The sequence below is a fragment of the Ipomoea triloba genome, chromosome 8 (assembly GCF_003576645.1).
Source record: "Ipomoea triloba cultivar NCNSP0323 chromosome 8, ASM357664v1".
Lineage (NCBI taxonomy): Eukaryota > Viridiplantae > Streptophyta > Magnoliopsida > Solanales > Convolvulaceae > Ipomoea > Ipomoea triloba.
In genome coordinates, this window is record NC_044923.1 from 4,698,408 (window position 1) to 4,715,019 (window position 16,612).

Sequence of the window (16,612 nt, forward strand, 5' to 3'; positions counted from 1 at the left end):
AGGTTGCTGGCGCATTGCATAACCCGAACGGCATGCGTCGGTATGCGAAGGTACCCATAGGACACGTAAAGGTGGTTTTCTCTTGGTCCTCTAACGCTACGGGTATTTGAAAGTATCCGCTCATACCATCTAAGAAACAGTAATAGGCGTGCCCGCTCACTTTCTCAACCATCTGATCAATAAAGGGTAACGGGAAGTGGTCCTTTCTAGTGGCGTCATTTAATCTCCTATAATCTATACATACTCGCCACCCTGTCACGCTTCTTGTAGGAATTAGTTCGTCTTTGTCATTTTTCACTACGGTTATTCCTCCTTTCTTCGGCACTACGTGGGTAGGACTCACCCACGCACTATCAGAAATTGGATATATCATTCCTACATCCATAAGTCTTACTACTTCGTTCTTTACCACTTCTGCCATGTTGGGATTCAACCTCCTTTGGGGTTGGGCTACAGGTTTCACATTTTCTTCTAGTAAGATCTTATGTGTGCACATACTAGGACTTATACCTTTTAGGTCTTGTAACTTCCACCCTATTGCTCCTTTATATTTTCCTAGCAAGTTCACAAGCTTGTCTTGTTGAGTTTTATCTAATTTTGACGAGATAACTACCGGTAGGGTCGAATTTTCCCCTAAAAAGGCATATCGTAGATTATCCGGTAAAGTTTTAAGTTCACTCTTTACTTCTTTCTCTTCTACTACATTCTTTTTCTCATTTAACTTCTCATCATGCAACAAATCATCCCCGTCATTTCCATCCGATACCTCCTCAACTTCACCAATCAACTCATGAATATATATCGCATCATCAACACAATCATCAATGAAATTTACAAATTCAATATCATTCATTTCACAAACATTCTCATCAATAGGTATATCATCATCACCACACACTATGTCATGTACAGATTCATCATTCTTATTGATTGAAGCATCATTATCGAAAGTGAAAGATTCAAGGTCGTCATTACTATCCAAAACTTTTAAGAGGGCGTCATCTTTTACTTCACCCACAAGATTAGGGTAAAGAGAATCAACATGCTCATGAAAAACATCAATGAAATAGCAGGCATCATCTGTCGTCATCGGGTACTTAGTCAACTTCGAGACATCGAAGGTAGCACATTCGTCTCCTACCCTTAGAACAAGTTTCCCATTTCCTACATCAATGAGGGCCTGAGCGGTGGCCAAAAACGGCCTACCTAGAATTAACGGCACCTCTTGATCGGCCTCCATGTCGATGATGACGAAATCCACAGGAAAGATAAACTTGTCTACCCTCACTAACACATCCTCCACAACCCCCTTGGGTTGTTTGATTGATCTATCAGCCAGTTGGATACAGATGCGAGTGGGTTTGAGATTTCCCAAGTCCAACTTCTCAAAAAGACAAAAGGGCATTATATTTATGCTTGCCCCAGAATCTGCTAGAGCTCTCTTGAACTCGGCTTCGCCTATTTGACAGGGGATGATGAAGCTTCCGGGGTCCGTGAGCTTCTGTGGTTGATGGCGCACGAAAGCGGAGCATCCCTCCCCCAGCAAAACCGTGGCTGATTCTTCCAGCTTCCTCTTATTAGTGAGTAAGTCTTTCAAAAATTTTGCATAACGCGGCATTTGGCCCAATGCGTCGAGGAAAGGTACATTGATATGCAATTGCTTTAGGAGTTCAAGGAATTTGTCGTATTGCGTCTTGTCTATGTTCTTTCTCACCCTCCCGGGAAATGGGAGTGGTGGTTGGTACATAGGTAAGTCTACCTTTTCCTTTCCTTTATCCCGAGACTGAGTGACTTTTGGACTCGAGGGTAATGAAGAGGTTTCCTTCTCTTGCTCCTTGTCTACCTCAATGATCTCTTCGCTTTTCTCTTCTTCGATTGGATTCTTGGAGATGGTATTCTTCTTTAAGGTCGGCTCGGGAAGCTCCTTTCCACTCCGAAGAGTTACGGCTTGTACCCTCTCTCGAGGATTATTTACCGTAGTACTTGGAAGAGTCCCTTGCGGTCTTTCGGCTAAGGCCTTGGAGTTTTGTGCGACTTGCGTCTCCAAGTGTCTCAAGGAAGCATTATTTTCTTGTCTCAAGTTAGAGACCTCTTGTCTTATTGTGGAAATCTCTTGTCTCAAGTCTTGCTTCCACTCTTGTCTCATATTGGTCACGTCATGCCTTAATTCGCTAAACATTCTCACCATTTTGTCTTCCATGCTTTCTTTAGGAGGTTCTTCTCTTTGTTGGTTATTTCCTTGATACATAGGTGGTCGGTATGCTCCTCCTTGGTTGGGTCTTGGATTGTATTGATTGCCTCGATTCTCTTGATACCCTTTATTGTAGTTTGTGTTATAATTCGGCCCGCTTTGACTTGGTCTTGGGTTGTATTGATTTTGGGATGGTTGGTTTTGCCATCCTTGACCTTGACGCCAATTTTGATTGTTGTTGCTTCCATAAGTATTGTAATCATTCGGCCTTTGATATCCTACGGCCTCGACTTGCTCATATGGGACATCTTCGTAATTTGACGTGCATTCGTGCGCTCCGTGCGCACCTCCACACTTATCACAATAAAGAGCTAATGCCATGCACGGATTTCCTCTTTGATTCTTGTTCATCTTTTCCAGCTGTGCTTGTAGCCTCTTAACTTCTAATCCTAGTGCTTCCACCTTTGCTTGAGATGCGGTGTCGGCACTAACTTCATACAAACCTCCTTTGGACTCCCTTTGATTGTACCAATTCCCGGTATTTGATGAAATGGTTCTTATCAATTCTTCTGCGTCTTCGGGACTTGTAGAAACGAAAGATCCTCTAGAAGATGAGTCCAAAAGCAATTTACATTCATCGGTGAGACCGGAATAAAATGAGCTAATAACGTCCCAAGGATGTAGAACGTCGGGTGGGCATTGATGCTTAAGTGTCTTAAACCGTCTCCATGCATCGGCTAAAGTTTCCAACGACCCTTGTTTAAAGTCTTGGATTTGTTTTCTTATTTTCAACGTCTTGGTCAACGGAAAGAACTCTTGCATGAACTCTCGATGGAGTTGTTCCCATGATCTAAAGTGATTGTCTACGTGGGAATCAAGCCACCTCGCGGCTTCTCCTATCAACGAAAACGGGAACATTTTGAGTCTTACGACCTCTTCGGTAACTCCATTCTGTCGGTACATACCACACGATCGGATGAATCGGGTGATATGTACGTGTGGATCTTCCGCCGGTAATCCTCCAAAAGGTTGGTTTTGTACTAACGTAATGACGGCGGAATTGATTTGAAAGTTATTGGCTTCAACCGGGGGAATGTAAATAGAGTTGTGGACACTAAAGTCGGGAGTCATATAATCCGCTATGGTCCTCCTTTCCTCTCCCCTCGGTTGGTTTCTTGGTATATTTCTTGGTTCATATCTCGGTTCGTTCCTTCTTGGTCTTTGAGGTTCATAATATTCATCATCATATCGTGGTTCGTAATAAGCATCTCTCCTTTGTCTAGGAGGTTGATGTTGTTGTTGTCTGGGAGGCATATCATAGAGAGGGTTGTTGAATTGTTCTTGAAAATCCGGTGTATATCTCCTACGTGGTAGTGGTTCGTTATACGTTGCGTTCTCTGGTTGATATTGTGGTTGGTTGGTCAGTGGTGGTCTTTGTCGAGACTCCTCCCTTTGTGGGGGAGGTGACTCATGGCCATTGGATTGTTCATCTCTAACATTCTCTCTTGGAGTGCCCGTATCGGTGTGTATTGGTGATTCGTTGGTATTGACATTATGGATGTTTGCACTAGTAGTTGCCATGTCTTCTTCTTGATCTATGTGTGGGGATTGTTGGTCTCTATTGGCCTTCTTTCTCCTCCGATTTAAAGCGTAAATCTCCGGATTCAAAGGAAGTAGACCCTCACTCCCTCTAGAGCGAGTGTGCATACAAACGCTTCGGTAGTTTAAACACTCAAGAACAAGAGAAAGGTATGCAACTCAAAGGCTCAACAAGAAGTGTCAAGTACTAGAACAAGCGATAGTAAAAGGACAAAAACAAGTTAAAAGGGACTAGGCTCTCTACTTAAGGAACCTACTCATGCTAATCCACAAAGACTTGCCTAAACAAAACCGTTACCACTCCCCGGCAACGGCGCCATTTGATGGGTGTAGTTTTCGCGGGAGGTGGAAAGAGTGTAGGTGAATAAAACGGGAAGAAGTTCCCGAGTATCGTCTCAAGGAATGGTAGAAAAGGATTTGGTAGACAAGGAATTAGACACAAGAGTTCCTAGATTTCAAAAGCTAGTCCTATCGAAAGGTTTGTGTATGTCATTCTAAGAATATATCAAACCCTTAAAACAAAAGGTGTTGTGAACAATTTTAGGAAAGAAGGATTGGGACTAGTCTACCACACATGCAACTCTTGATTTTCTAGGGTACTAGGGATGTGAAAAACGCTCAACGGACTAACAAGAGACAAGGTCACTAGCACCACCGCCACTCTCGTGGTCAATGGACTCACTACTAGACCATAAAGCCATACTTGTGAACCTTAGGCTAGAAGAGGCATTACCACAAACACTTAATGTGCATCTTGCCTTCCTACCCCCTTTTCTCAAAGGTGAGAAGGAAAAGAGGTTGGTGAGGTCTCAAGCAATCCCTATTCTCATAGGTGAAAGCGAACACACTAATCCTCAAGTCCAATTGGCCTAATCGGAAAAGAGATCATACAAACATCCCAACCACTATCAAGCTATCCAAAAGGCATTAATCTACCCTAGATTCAAGACATAAGAGCTCAAGAGCAAAACGTATGTTCAACTAGTCCTAATCCCTAGGTAACTAGCCACACATAACTAGACTAAGCATTCTCAAAGCATCTAACAAATTTAAGCTCTAAGGATTGAAAGCAAAGCTCAATACAAAGCTCAAACCAAATCAACAAAGCAATTCAACTCAATTCAAAGCATTACTCAATTCAACAAAACAAAACACAAAAAGGAAAACTAGAATCAAAATCAAAATGCAATTCAATATCAAGGACAAAATTCAAGATCAAATCAAAATCAAGAAATTGAAGAACAATAGAAGAAATTGAAAGATTACTTGATTGCAAATGGAAATCTTCTACAAATCTTGATCAATTGCAAGTTGTTGTCCACAATCTCCTCCAAATCTAGCTAATTGAATGGAAGTATGAATGGAATTGAAGTGAATTGGGAGAGAATTTCAACCTAATTCTAGAGAGAGAATTTTAGGCTAGACTAATCTGGAAAAATGAATGGGGATCCTCCTAAAAAAAATGCCCCAATTCCCTATTTAAATCGCGCCAACCGCCAAAATAAACCGTATCGGACGCCCGACTGGACGCGCGTCCTCTGCGCGTCCAGCGGGATTCTTTGCGCGCTTGTTCAAATCTTCGGCGCGGGAAGTGGGAATCGGACGCGGCGTCCGACGTGCGTCCTCTACGCGTCCTAAGCAGACCTTGCAAACTTCAGAGAGTGATTTTTCGGTCGTGGGGCGTCCGATGGAGTCCGATGCGCGCCCTAAGCAGACTTTGCAAACTTCAGAGAGCGAATAATCGGACGCGGCGCGTCCGGTGGCGTCCGGCTGGCGTCCGCTGCGCACTGCTTTGCACTTTGTGGACCTGGGACGTGGACGCCTGGGCGGGCGCGCGTCCTAGGCGCGTCCGGTCGGTCCTTTTGTTTCCAATTTAGTTCTCGAATCAATCTTTGAAATCCATGCTCTTTTTCACCACTTTGCGCAACTTTTTTTACCTGAAAAACAATTAGCCAAGTGTGGAATGGGGTTCCATGACAAAATCAAGTATTCTAATGCAATAAATGGGCAAATCAATCTCAAACGCTAGTAAATACATGCAATGCGACCCGAGATTGACCTTACAATTGTAGCATCTCTTGCACTTATCACTCCTGCACTGCTTATTCGAATTTAGATATAAGAAATGGAGGAAGTGGTTGTCTGCTTTGGTTTAACGACTTGATTGACATTCGAGTACTATATCAAAACGGGCAAGACATTTACATTAGACTTGATTCTTCCGAGATACCAGCAGGTATTTGAATACATACAATTTTCATTTTCATCATATTTGACTCTTCTATGACATCAGGTAATGCAATTTTCTATATTTTGTGGTTGAAGTGACTAAAATTATCATGATAATACAGAGCCAATTAGAGTGGAATCTCATGCTAGCTCCAAGGGGAAGAAAGTGAAAATTGTCTTAGGCTGTTTGCTACTTCTAATTGTAATGATCGTGCTAGGTCTGTGCCTTGGTTTGAACATCTTCAAAAAGAGTAAGAAGAAAATGATGAAGCTGAAAGAATGGTTAGAACTACCATTATTTGACTTGTCTACAATATCAAGAGCTACAAATAACTTTTCAGAAAACAACAAGCTCGGAGAGGGTGGGTTTGGAGTTGTTTACAAGGTACATAAGTCCATTGAATTTTCTCATTGTTCCAAAAACTTTTTAGCATCCAAATTGTAACATATACATGATTACTTTCAAATTTCAGGGTGTTTTGGATGATAAACAGGAAGTTGCCGTGAAGCGGCTCTCAAAGACTTCAACACAAGGATTATTGGAGTTCAAGAATGAAGTAATTTGTATTGCCAAGCTTCAACACCGGAATTTAGTAAAGCTTCTAGGGTGTTGTATACAAGGAGAAGAAAAGCTTTTGGTTTACGAATACTTGGCAAATAAAAGCCTAGATACCTTCATATTTGGTTTGCTTTTCTAATCTCCCACACGTCATACATCAATAACTAACTTTACCTCATTACATACTATATTCTATGAAACCTTGATTAAAATTCTTTGGTCAGATGAAGCAAAGAGCAAATTGATTGATTGGCCAGAGCGCTTTTCCATAATTAATGGAATTGCACGAGGATTAATGTATCTCCATCAAGATTCTCGACTAAGGGTCATTCATAGAGATCTTAAAGCTAGTAACGTTTTGCTGGATGACAATATGAATCCAAAGATTTCTGACTTTGGGCTGGCAAGAAGTGTTGGAGGGGATGCAACAGAAGCAAATGCAAGTCGTATTATGGGGACACAGTAAGAATCTTGATATTGTGTTATTTATATTGGATCATCCCGATTGTTTTCCATTAATTTTATTAATACAAGCGTTCTCAAATGATGCAGTGGATACATATCCCCAGAATATGCTGCTAAAGGAGTATTTTCAATAAAATCAGATACATTTAGCTTTGGCGTTTTATCATTAGAGATTGTGAGCGGGCAAAGAAATAGAGGATTTTTCCACCCAGATCATAGTCTCAACCTTATCGGTCATGTGGGTCATAATCAACTACTCATATATATAATTTTTTTTTTGTGAATTACTTATATTACTCATTATTATATTAATCTAAATTAACTTTGTAGGCATGGAAGCTCTATAAAGAAAATAGGGCATGGGAACTAATTGATGTTCATCTAGCTTCATCATGTGATCTATCGCAAGTTAAAAGGTGTATCCATGTTGGACTATTATGTGCGCAACAACGCCCAGAAGATAGACCAACCATGTTTTCTGTAGTAACAATGTTGTCTAATGACAACACCCTACCTGAAGCAAAAGAGCCAGGATTTTTCATAGAACAAAGTGTAAATAAGGGCAATTACTCTTCAAGCACACAAAAAACAAGTTCAAGAAATGAATGCACCATCACTGACTTGCATCCTCGGTAGAGCATAGAATATAAAATCCTAGTTTGGTAAAGAAGTATAATATGTGGTTGAATTTATTAATAATATTTAATATAAAGATCTACGAGCAATTTTCAAAAAAAAAAAAGATCTACCAGCAAGTTTGTTTGAAGAATTGCTCTTGTATATGGCTTATTCAAGTCTAGATATAAGCAATGGAGAAAATGGCTACTTGCCTTGCTTATTATTGTAGTTTCAGGCTTGTATGTAATTTATATCTTAATTATATTCTTGGTTCAATAGTCAAACTCAACCCTTGTTTAATTTGTATCAAATATTGGTGTATTTTCAGATTTTAAAAATTGCAAAATACAATATTTTTAGGTATACTAGTTAAAAACAAACATTTAATACACTAAAAATTATCGTATAATATACTAAAAATGAATATTTTTCATTGGTCTACGTTGCAATGTGCATCATGGTTTACAATATAATTCGAAAGCAAGGAAGAACTTGGTATTCTTTAACAAATTATATCATGGACCGGGATATACCACGTGGACCTTGGTGCGTTTTCAATTAACAGATTATATAAGTAGAGTGAGTGAACAAGCAAATTATGCTATGGACCTGGGCCCACCTTGCAAGGTGGACCCAAGTCCAAAACACACGTTTGGAATAAGGATGCTGTTAGTGGCACCGTTTCCCCATCCAATGATTTTTTTTAATATATAGTTCAAAAATTGTGAATATAGATTAAAAAATTGTGTTATACGATTGAATATAGAGTTCTGGAATTTGATATACGGCACAAATCTCATTGTTTCACCCGAGAGACTTTTTGCACCAGATCTAATATATATATATATATATATATATATATATATACACACACACACACTAGATATCATATGCGAAGGAGGTCTCCAGGTAAAACATACAGATTAATCATGGCCATTGATCTTGCAAAAATCAACCACCCAGAATGAACATAAATTTATAAAATGCGGTGGTATTATGGTAATTTTGCGTATTGTTGAAAGATTAAGGTGCTTCATTTTAACATTTAAGGTGCGCAATTTTGACACTTAAAGGTGCGTCAGTTCTACACTTGATAACTTAAGGTGCGTAATTGTAAATCAAATCCTAATTATCTAAGAATTAGCCAGACATGCATTATCACAATTGAATATAATAACTTAGATGAAGAATCAATGGAAGCATTTGAAATGAAAAGTAAATTGCAATTTGATTGAACACTTAGCTCTGAAAGCACAACCTTCAATCTCCAAGAAAATCTTCATCAATTATAGTTGGAATCCCCTAGAAATTCTTAGATCAAGGTGTCAAATTGTTCTAAGAACCCTCGAAAGCATTCTGTCTTTAAAATCTAAAGTACAAGATTGAACAAAGTGTAAAAATTATCTCCTCGCAAATGCGAGCAAAGCCTTATTTATAGCTACAGACTTTTCTTTAGCTACTCAACTTACCACTCGGTAGTGCCTGAGTGTCATATAGGCCACCACGCGGTAATGGCCTGCGTGAAGAGGCTGAACCAACACGCAGAAGTTCATGTCTCGAGCCTTCCTACTACGTGATTTGTTGCGTGTCTAGTAGATCAAGCTCGAAGTTTATGTCACGAGGTCGGTTGCGTGGTAATGTCATGGTACTTTTAACTTGCTCTTTTTTTTACTGCAGACATCTCCAGATGGAGAAAACTATTGAGCAGAATGAAGTCACGCTGACACTCACGGTGTGAGTCCTAATCTTCACTCCAAAATGCATATTTCTTCATCTCTTTGTTCCGATCCTTTGGGTCTCTGGTCATGTCATGGTACTTTCAACTTGCTCTTTTTTACTTTCTTGATCTCTCAAGACTCCCGGAACACGCTTTTGTGTCAAGATGACTTCAAAACACATCCAATTGAGTTCCAATTTACATAATGTTACAACTTACGACTGATGCCTCCAAATCACCTAAATGACACAAAAGAATCAAGTAAGCATATACTTAGCTTCTAATTAACATGAAATCATATGAGTTTGGTATCAATTGTACTGTACACATAAAAGTAGTAAGAATTAACGCTTATCAAAGAGCTTTCATTTTGACACCCTGTTTTTGGAACTAAATGTTAGCTTCTTTATAGATTTTTGTTTTCTTTTCTAGACGAAAATTTATTGTTTATAGATTGAGACCAAGACTCCGTGCAAAGATACAAGTTATGTCACTATCTCGCACCACTTGACATGCCAGTATATTTAGAATTCTGGATGTGCTGTCTATTGTGGATTACCCCTTTGTTGGGGGAAGTATTATACAAGTTGAACTCGAGAGCGACAGATCAGTGACGTTTATGATTTCATATGTACAATGAGAAATTGTACGTGTATGTGTAAACATTCAATTAGTCTTTGCTAAAGCATAAATCGACTAGTCTTGGACTGTTTCACTGGTCTAGCTAGTGCCAATGCAATTCTCCTTTGGCAATTACCTTAGTAGCTCTCTTCTCCACAGTTGAGTCCAAAATTCATTCACCCTAGCCTGTCTCAATTTTTGTTTTCCTATATATTCACCCTGTTGGTGGGTAGAGACTAAGCTTGTGGTTGTCGTATGCAAGAAGGCATGCGCACATGCATCCTTAACTGAGAGGGGAAAGAGCTGAGAGACACCATTAATGGAGGAGGGGCTTCCGGACTTCTTAATTACTTGCCCTCATATATTAAGGAACCACAACTTCATCTTCGGCACTACAAGGGTCCTCATCCTTCGACATTAATTCTTTGTCCAACCTATCCTAGGGACCACGTTTTTAATATAGTACTGGGGTCCTTGTCCTCATCCAACCAGGGACCTTGTCTTCAATAGTACAATGGCCCAAGGACCTCATCTTCCCCCTCCAACGTAACCGAATTGAAGGACTCCATTATTCTGTGGATCCGAACTCACCTTGCAGGTCCAAAATACTCAATTTATATATTAAATGTTCACAATTCGAATTGTGAACATCCAATATATAAATTGTGATGAGTCCATCCTCCATGGTATAACTATTGCCCCTTCTTTGACAATTTAGAGGTCCTCATCCTCATCTAACCTAGGGACCTAGCCTTTGTAAACTCTGCTCTTGTTCATAAATCACAATAGGAAGATCATGTGTCACGGATTACTTGACGAAATTGAAAAGGTACGGTGTTCACAAGTATCAAATTTGTGAAATATATTTTGATACGAGAATCATGCTTTACCTATTCAGTCATTCCTTTCGAGACTATTTGATATTTTCTCCGTAATACAATGGTTGATAGTTGAATTTGAAAAATGTTAAATTACATAAAGAACGTACACCTTACAAAAATATACCAAGCAAAAACAAAAAACATATAGACTAAAGTGACTAAGCATTCACATATACATCCAACCATGAATTACATCCACCACATATTATGAAAATGAGAACAAAAAGTGGTACAACAACACTACTTTACCAAATTAAAAGGGAAATTACTACATACTTTGCTAGGATTTTATTGTTTGTGCCCTACCGAGGATCCAAGGCAGTGATGGTGCATTCATTTTTTGAACTTATTCCTTGAGTGCTTGAAGAGTAATCACCTTCATTCACTCTCCGTTCTGTGAAAAATCCTGGCTCTTTTGCTTCAGGTAGGGTGCTATCATTGGACAACATTGCTACTACAGAAGACATGGTTGGTCTATCATCTGAACGTTGTTGGACACATAGTAGTCCTACATGGATACACCTTTGAACTTGAGATAGATCACAAGATGGAGCTAGGTGTACATCAATTAGTTCCAACGACATGTTTTCCTTATACAACTTCCATGCCTGCAATGTTAATTTAGATCAATAATGAGTGATAGAAGTAATTCACAAAAAAATAAAATTAAAATTAGTGTATTATGACCTACATGACCAATAAGGTTAAGACAGTGGTCTGGGTGGGAAAATCCTCTATTTCTTTTCCCAGCCACAATCTCCAACAATAACACTCCAAAGCTAAATGTATCTGATTTTATGGAAAATATTCCGTCAGCAGCATATTCTGGGGATATGTATCCACTGCATCAAATAAGGATATTTGCATTAATAAAAGTAACCGAAAACAATTGGATGCTTTAACATAAATAACACAATATCAAGGTTCTTACTGTGTTCCCATAATACGACTTGCATTTGCTTGTGTTGCATCCCCTACAACACTCCTTGCTAGCCCAAAGTCCGAAATCTTAGGATTCATGTTGCTATCTAACAAAACGTTACTGGCTTTGAGATCTCTATGAATGACTCTTAGTCGAGAATCTTGATGGAGATACATCAATCCTCGTGCAATGCCATTGATAATTGAATGGCGCTTTGGCCAATCAAGTAATTTGCCCTTTGCTTCATCTACCAAAAGGATTTTAATCAACACTGGTTTCACAAAATATATAATTAAGCAAATATTATGATGTACAAGATATTAGAAAACAAACCAAATATGAAGATGTCTAAGCTTTTATTTGCCATGTATTCATAGACTAAAAGCTTTTCTTCTCCTTGTATACAACACCCTAAAAGCTTTACTAGATTCCGATGTTGAAGCTTGGCAATACAAATGACTTCATTCTTGAACTCCTGTACTCCTTGTGTCGAAGTCTTTGAGAGCCGCTTCACCGCAACTTCCTGTTTATCATCCATAACACCCTGAAATTTGAAGTAAACAACATGTATATGTTATGAATTGAATGTAATGTATAGACGTTTTGGAAATAATGAGATCTCAACATACATACCTTGTAAACAGCTCCAAATCCACCCTCCCCAAGCTTGTTGTTTTCTGAAAAGTTATTTGTAGCTCTTGATATAGTAGACAAATCATAAGTTGGTAGTTCTAACCATTCTTTTAGCTTCATCATTTTCTTCTTATTCTTTTTGTGAAAGTACAAACCAAGGCATAGACCTAGCAGGATCAGTATAGTTAGTGGTAACAAGCATCCTAAGATGATTTTTACTTTCTTCCACTTCCGGCTAGCCTGAGATCCCTGTGTAATTGGCTCTGTAGTATCAAGAAATTTTTTTGTCACATTAACAAGATATAGAAAATTGTATGTATTCACCATTGATATCTTAAGAACAAATTAAAATTGTTATGTATTCTTACTTGGCACCTCGGAGGAATCAAGTCTGATGTAAATGTCTTGCGCATTCTGAGACAGTAGTCGAATGTCAATTAAGTCGTTAAACCAAAGCAAACAACCTGTTTCTCCCTTGTTCAAATCGAGACTCGAATAAGCGGTGCACGAGCAATTCTTCAAGCACTTCTGCTCACACTCTTTAAGGTTCATAGTTTTGTTAAACCAAGAATGTGTAGTGTCTGGCAATTTTACCCCGGAATACTTCTTGAACCCATCTGTTCCATTCTTGCATTTCAGAGGTATCCTCCTATGGCAACCGTCGGACCAGTAATCCCATCCCCCTTTAGTATTATTCACAAAATTTTCCATACATCCACAGATTGGGGAATTTTCGACGTTACAGATCCCATTTGCCCCACATTTATCATAGTTGTCACAAACATCCATTGGAGCTTTGATGAAACTGATCCAACTTTGAGTCTCATTTGACCATGTGAAGCACTGGAAATCACCAGAGCTAGTTATAACAAACCTTCCTATAGTGGACTTGTTAATGATGTCGTATCGGGCATAAACCTCCCGGGGATTCATTTGTACTTGGTACTTGTAATGAGGATTATCTGGCCTTATTTCTGGTGTTCCACTCCACCTCAGACCATTCCAGGGCCCTGTTTCGTATGTCTTTTCGAGGCCGTTCTTGATTACTCCTTGTGGGTACCCTGTTGGATCAATATGGAATGTGAATTGCCCAGAAGATGGATCATCTTCAGTTTTCCTTGCAGTGATATATACCTCCTTGCCTGTCTCTAAATTCCACCCAAGCTTCATGCCTGGGAGAAAGGTATCTGTTGGGTAATCGAAACTCTGCCAGAGGAAATTCTCCGGGTTTTCATCTTCTGAATCTCTCACCACAAGATTCCCTGAATCCAAGAGCTGTGCAATGGGATTCTGAGCTGATTTTGATTTGTTAGATGACCATATAATGCCATTGTTGCCATCAGTGAGAACTAATCGGCCCGGGTTGAGGATCTTGAAGACTGCTGATGTTGTGTTAGTTAGGGCAGTTTCTCTGTTGGCAATCCATACTAGTGTTGGAACAGGGATTTGTTTGTACCATATAGCGACGTATCGGTTTATGGAGCCAGCAGGGATGCTGAGAAACCCCATCTCAAAGCTCCCATCAGATGAAATGATGGTGTCTCCATCTTTGAGGGATTGAGTGGAAGTGATTGTATCCCTTGCAAGGGAAATGTTGGGCATGGAATGCAAGAAGAGGGAGAATAGAAATTGCAGGAAAAGAGCTTTCATTTTGACGCACTACTGTTTCTTGAATGGAGTGTTTACAGATTTTGTTTTTCTAATTTGTAAATTATAGATAGATTGAGAGACCCAAAGGGCAAGTCAAGTCTCCGTGTAATAAATGGCCCTATTCATTGTGTCACTATCTTGCATTAAGGATAACGTCTTCGTCGGGGGAGGGGAACCTTGAACTACGTTGACAAGACTTGTGTGAATTTCAAACAAAATTCAAAGAAATTAATGTTTCTTGACGTATAATATGGGATTTAGCGTTCACATAGGGTGTTTGGTTGAGTGTAATTTGAGTGTAAATGAATTGCAATTCAATGAGTTGTCTAATTACGTCCCAATTATGGGATTTTGTTGGAGGGAATTGCAATTCATAGGATACCCCCATGAATTGCAAATCGATAGAAAGAGAGATAAATTTGTTAGCGTAAAGACAATTTTGCCCATCTCTTAATACCCTTTGTCTTTTTATTTATTTATTATTATTATTAATTTCTTTATTCTTATTCCTATTCTTATTAAAGTCTAAAAACTTGTCCTATTATTCTCTTCAATATAGATTTTCGAGATCTATTCTCGGGAGTCACGGGAGTCCTTCTCAATAGAACAACCTCAGACCACTCACCGATCATCTTCTCAGGAACAAATGCTAAACTGATGGTCCCAAAACAATTCAGGTTTCAGAAGATGTGGACCACCCATAAAGATTTTTTTGATCTTGTGCGAAATATCTGGCAGGAACCGGTTATTGGAGAAGGAATGAAGGCTCTTACACTCAAACTAAAAAAACTCAAAATGAAGCTACGTGAATGGAACTGGTCGACCTTCGGCAATATTTTTGATAAAATCAAGGCCGCTGAAGAAGCAGTCTCTGAAGCTCAGCTTCGATTTGATGAAGAACCAAACGAGACTAGACGAGAAACTCTCAGTCGGGAAAAAGCTTTTCTCCTTCTGGCTTTAAAGCAAGAGGAAATTTTCTGGAAGCAAAAAGCTCGTGTAAAATGGCTTCGAGAAGGAGATGCAAATACAGCTTTCTTTCACACTACGGTGAAAGACAGAATCCGTAGACAACGCATCTGTGGAGTACGAAACTCAGAAGGAATCATCCTCACGGAGCAACATGAAATCCAATCTGAGGCAGTAAAATTTTTTTCGAGCTTATTTAAAGCAGAAGAATGCACAGATATGAATGATCTTCTGGATTTTATCCCTCCGCTTCTCTCTGCAGACGACAACCATTCTCTTAACTCGATTGTCACTCTCGAAGAAGTCAAAACTGCCATTTGGGGATTAGACCCAGATAGCACTGCTGGTCCAGATGGTTTTTCAGGATTCTTCTTTAGATGCTGCTGGGATATAATCAAAACGGATGTTTATAAAGCTGTTCTAGAATTTTTTGCAGGTGTACCAATACCCCAAGCAATCTCCAGTACACAAATTGTCCTCATTCCGAAGAACTCAAACCCCGAGACCTTTGCTGATTTCCGACCAATCTCTCTCTGCACCTTTGTAAGCAAGATCTTCACGCGCATCATAGCAACACGTTTGCGCAGCTTTCTCCCAAAACTAATTTCTCAAGAACAAGCTGGTTTTGTTAAAGGAAGATCAATTCAGGATAATATTCTTCTGGCTATGGAACTGATTCAATCAATCAACAAAAGATGTCGCGGTTGTAATGTAGCAATCAAACTTGATATGATGAAAGCTTTTGACCGTGTTGCATGGCCTTTCCTGCGTGCTCTTCTGCTCAAATTTGGTTTCTCTCCTACCTTTGTCAATTTGATTATGAATAATCTCGCTGCCACACGTTTTTCAATTCTCGTCAATGGAGTGAGTAGCGGTTTCTTCCAACCTTCAAGAGGAGTTAAACAAGGTGACCCTCTATCACCATTGCTGTTCATTTTGACATCAGAAGGTCTATCAAGAGCTTTAGTCAGAAAGATCGGAACCAACATTATTCAACCGTACAAGAGTTCCTCTCTGGCTTGTCCGATCATTTCTCATTTGGCCTTCGCAGACGATATCCTAATTTTTGCAAATGGTAGCCGCAAATCCTTACAGAATTTGAAATCCACCCTTCAAGGATATGAACATGCCTCAGGGCAGAAAATTAACTTCTCCAAGAGTTTCTTTGTTACTTCTATTTTTGCCCCTGCTACCAGAATTAACACAATCTCTCGCGAGTTGGGTATGCAAAGATCCTCTACCCCTTTCAAATACCTTGGAATAAATTTATTCAAAGGAAGAAATAGATGCAGCTACTATCAATATATTCTTGATGGGATCGACAAGCGTTTGCAAGGCTGGCAAAGAAAGCTTCTTTCTCCTGGCGGCAGAATCACTCTTATAAAACATGTTCTNCAACAAACGACACTGGGCTTCCTGGTCCAAACTCTGCTTCCCAGAAACTGAAGGAGGACTGGGATTTAAATCTTTGTCGGCACTACAATCTACCTTTGCTGCAAAATTATGGTTTTTATACAGAAAAGGTGGTTCATTGTGGAGCGATTATATGAGAGCCCTGCAC

The 16,612-nt window shown here is 39.4% G+C and overlaps 2 protein-coding genes across 2 annotated transcripts in view; one reads left to right on the forward strand and one right to left on the reverse strand.

Annotated features, from left to right (window-relative positions):
• The window catches only part of LOC116027609 (G-type lectin S-receptor-like serine/threonine-protein kinase At4g27290), a 38,955-nt gene extending 31,276 nt beyond the window's left edge, over nt 1-7,679 (forward strand). The window contains exons 2-7 of the mRNA XM_031269314.1: nt 5,863-6,026; nt 6,142-6,404; nt 6,493-6,703; nt 6,803-7,040; nt 7,131-7,281; nt 7,374-7,679. Coding sequence (XP_031125174.1) covers nt 5,863-6,026; nt 6,142-6,404; nt 6,493-6,703; nt 6,803-7,040; nt 7,131-7,281; nt 7,374-7,679 — 1,333 coding nt within the window. The remainder of the gene's footprint in view (nt 1-5,862; nt 6,027-6,141; nt 6,405-6,492; nt 6,704-6,802; nt 7,041-7,130; nt 7,282-7,373) is intronic.
• A 3,270-nt stretch (nt 7,680-10,949) lies between these two features.
• On the reverse strand, nt 10,950-14,103 carry LOC116027191 (G-type lectin S-receptor-like serine/threonine-protein kinase At4g27290). Its single transcript, XM_031268661.1, has 6 exons — nt 12,804-14,103; nt 12,436-12,698; nt 12,136-12,346; nt 11,812-12,049; nt 11,572-11,722; nt 10,950-11,488 (listed from the first exon to the last, which is right to left on the reverse strand). Exons 1-6 carry the CDS (start codon nt 14,083-14,085, stop codon nt 11,183-11,185), a joined length of 2,451 nt encoding a protein of 816 aa, XP_031124521.1. The 5' UTR covers nt 14,086-14,103; the 3' UTR covers nt 10,950-11,182.
• Nucleotides 14,104-16,612: the final 2,509 nt, after the last annotated feature.